General features: G+C 36.6%; 1 protein-coding gene across 1 annotated transcript; it reads right to left on the bottom strand.

Annotated features, from left to right (window-relative positions):
* Positions 1 to 377: 377 nt before the first annotated feature.
* On the bottom strand, positions 378 to 2,581 carry LOC112454949 (putative nuclease HARBI1; the record flags this gene model as incomplete). The annotated part of the gene is made up of 4 exons (XM_025016603.1): positions 378 to 790; positions 994 to 1,138; positions 1,334 to 1,663; positions 2,338 to 2,581. Coding segments are annotated over 4 exons (1,132 nt in total), but the record flags the coding sequence as incomplete, so codon positions are not given.
* Positions 2,582 to 3,302: the final 721 nt, after the last annotated feature.

Here is a 3,302-nt window from a genome sequence, read left to right on the forward strand (position 1 = left end):
CCAAAACTCTACGTATTACTGAAAAAAAGGTAAGTACTTATAATCTATTCTTATACTCTATTCTTACATTCTATTCTTATATTCCTTATGTTCTTATATTCTAAGTAGGATACATAATATTGATCTCTCAACTTTGATCTTTATCAGTATTAATGTTCATAGTCGTTCACCTGAAAAATAAGTTTCAACTATATTTTTTCCATAATATAGACGTTTGAACTGGCTAATAATTTTTACGTATGTAACATTTGCTAACATTTCTTTCATTTCGCGCCAAGTATTAAAAATTATTGCTTTGCAACGATCGTTTTAATTCACAGAAGCACACATAATGGAAAAGTGTTGCAGCTAAAAAAAACATTAACATAACATACAACTTACATTATACCGTATTGACGAGCGATAAAACGCTCTTGTATGCGAAGTGCAAGTGCCCGTCCTTGATATGCTTGGCCTCTGTCATCCTCTTCTACAGCAATATTCCGTCTATTGTTATGATGAAAGTTTTCCACATCTATGTCGTCAAAATCGACATCCTGCACGCGATGCGCAATCCGCATATTTTGCAATACAGCACATGCATTTACGATCCTTCCAGCTACGCCTGGTTCGTACATGAGCCGTCTTTGAGCTGATAGACATCTAAACACCGCCTTCCACACGCCAAATAAACGCTCCACGCAGGATCTAGCACTGCATAGGTCATCATTGTAACGGAACCTTGGCGTATTGGGTACTTCATGTTTAAGAGGAGTCATTAACCAAGGCTCTAACGTGTATCCATCGTCACCTGTATAAAATTGGAAAAAGATTCGAACAATGAATAACCCATTCCTATATAAATTCTGAAGAAAGCTTGAAATATGGGCTAATACCAACCGAAAGACACAATATAACAACAAATACACGAATATCTTAAGCTTTCGGTTTGTATCGCTCCTATTAATAATTTTAATCTCACTATTTATTGAATACATTTTATGTATAACTTACCAATCAACCAAGTATTTCGTTCGCCATTGTCAAACTTTCTTTGCATGACACGACGTACAGGTGAATTAGACCATATATACGCGTCATGTCGTGCACCAGGAAATCGTGCATTCACATTAAGGATCTTTAAATCAGGATCACCAATCTATAAGAATTAAAACATTGTTAAACCAGATTTTTATTATAAAAAACCAGATGCATACCGATTTCTTAATAAATAATATGTACCGCTGAGTATAAGACAGACTGACAAGGAGAGGGAGAGAGGGAGGAGATACAGAGAAAAAGAATAAGAGAAATCATTTTGCACACAATAATAGTATTATGTTTGTCTACGTACTACTTGAACATTGAGTGTGTGATCACCCCAATGATTCACATAAGCCTCTTCGTGTACGATTGGTCCTTTTATATTGATGTAAGTGCAATCGATAGCCCCAATTGCACCTATAAAGGGTTGAGGTGCATCTGCAAATTTCTCGCGAGCTCTGTGACGATCAACATCCGTCATGGGAAATTTCACCCATCGACGCAGCAATATCGCGTTTATTGCGTCAGTTACTCTTCTTAAACAACGGCTGACAGACGGTTGACTAATAGCAATATCCCACTGCTCTGCGATCGAACCCTGATAACAACCAACGGCGTAGAACCTCAGGGCAGTTAATACCTGTACAAAAAGTAATATACATAAGGTTCTTGCACACGAAATAATGGCGGTGTTTCCGTATATCCGGAAACATCCATTTCCATTTTAATTTAAAACGTTTATATTACAAACTAAATACCGTACTTTCTTCATTAAAATAATCTCCATCGATTTGAATGCACTTCTTGCAACATGACCTTCACGGCCTTTCTGTTTTCCGAAACATCATTGCCTGTCGTCCTCCATATGTTCATAAAAAAGGCCGTAAAGGGCATGTATCACGTAGGAAGGAGTGCGTTGAAATAGACTATTTTGATGAAGAAAATATGCATTAAGTTTGTATAGTGTAAAAGTTTAAAATAAAAAATAAAAAATTGCCATTTTATGTGCAACAACGTAATAAAAAGGAAATATATTACAAATAAACTATTAATATTTTTGAAAAAGTTTTTTTTGTTTGATCATAACAAATCACATATGTTTCATATCCATTATTTTAAAATCATTATTAACTGTAACACATTATTATAGATAACATGGTATTGTTGCATACTATTTCAAATAAGGGCGCGGGCACACGAGAAGTTTGGACCGCGCGGTAGACCGTGCACACGAGCGGTTTGTGCCGCGCGGCAGAACCGCGCAGTCCAAACTGCTCGTGTGCCCGCGCCCTAAATGTAAACAGCAATACATACCTGAAGTTCAGGAATCAGAGCATCCACGCGTCTATATTCTAATCTTTCTCTTAAAGCATCTGTTACTTCCATAACTATTTCTGGAGTAACTCTGTATAATTTTATAAATTCTGTTTCGTGAAGATCAAACGGATCGTGTAGCTCTCGCCAATTTTGCCTGTCTATACGCCTTTCAAACCGTCCTACTCGATGCTCCAAATGTATCAAGTCCCACCCGAGAAATTCTCCTGCCATTAATATAATACTGAAACAAGAATCGTATTTTATAATTGACAATATTTACATATATTGCTCAACACAAAGAATAATTAAATATTAAAAGAAAAAAATATATATGTGTGTATGTATGTATATACATATGTGCTAAAAGTTATTACATTATACCTCAATTACCTTATTCTATTTGCAAGTTATCGGAACAATCAACAAGGCTTGGGAGAGACTGGAGAAGGTTGAACACGAGCGGGACGTGGTCCCGCGCGAAGAACTGATTCGACAAGAGAAGTTGGAGCAGTTAGCAGCCAGATTTAACCGGAAGGCTAGCATGTGCGAGACATGGTTGTCAGAGAATCAGCGATTGGTATCGCGGGATAACTTTGGTTTCGATCTCGCTGCCGTAGAAGCCGCCGCGAAGAAGCACGAAGCTTATAGGGACTGATAGGGGGTTTAGGGGCCTATTCTGTAAATGTTAACAATATTATTATTTGCTTAGCAGATGTATACAATGTACCATTTTTTCCCATTTATATAATATTTTTTTTAACCTCAATCTCTTTTTTTTTAACTTTTCTTTCCCTTAAACGGGGAATCTTAACCTGTCCCTTCTCTTTTTATACTTTTAATATAATAAAATGGCACTCGATTTTACCTTTTCTTTAACTCCAGAATCCTCTTCTTCGAAGAATACGTGGGATGAAAGCCGGGATCGAACAACGGATATTACACTTTACAATTATTGTTATTCA

This window comes from Temnothorax curvispinosus, unplaced genomic scaffold, assembly GCF_003070985.1.
Source record: "Temnothorax curvispinosus isolate PA1 unplaced genomic scaffold, ASM307098v1 QBEX01005563.1, whole genome shotgun sequence".
In the NCBI taxonomy this organism is placed as follows: Eukaryota; Metazoa; Arthropoda; class Insecta; order Hymenoptera; family Formicidae; genus Temnothorax; species Temnothorax curvispinosus.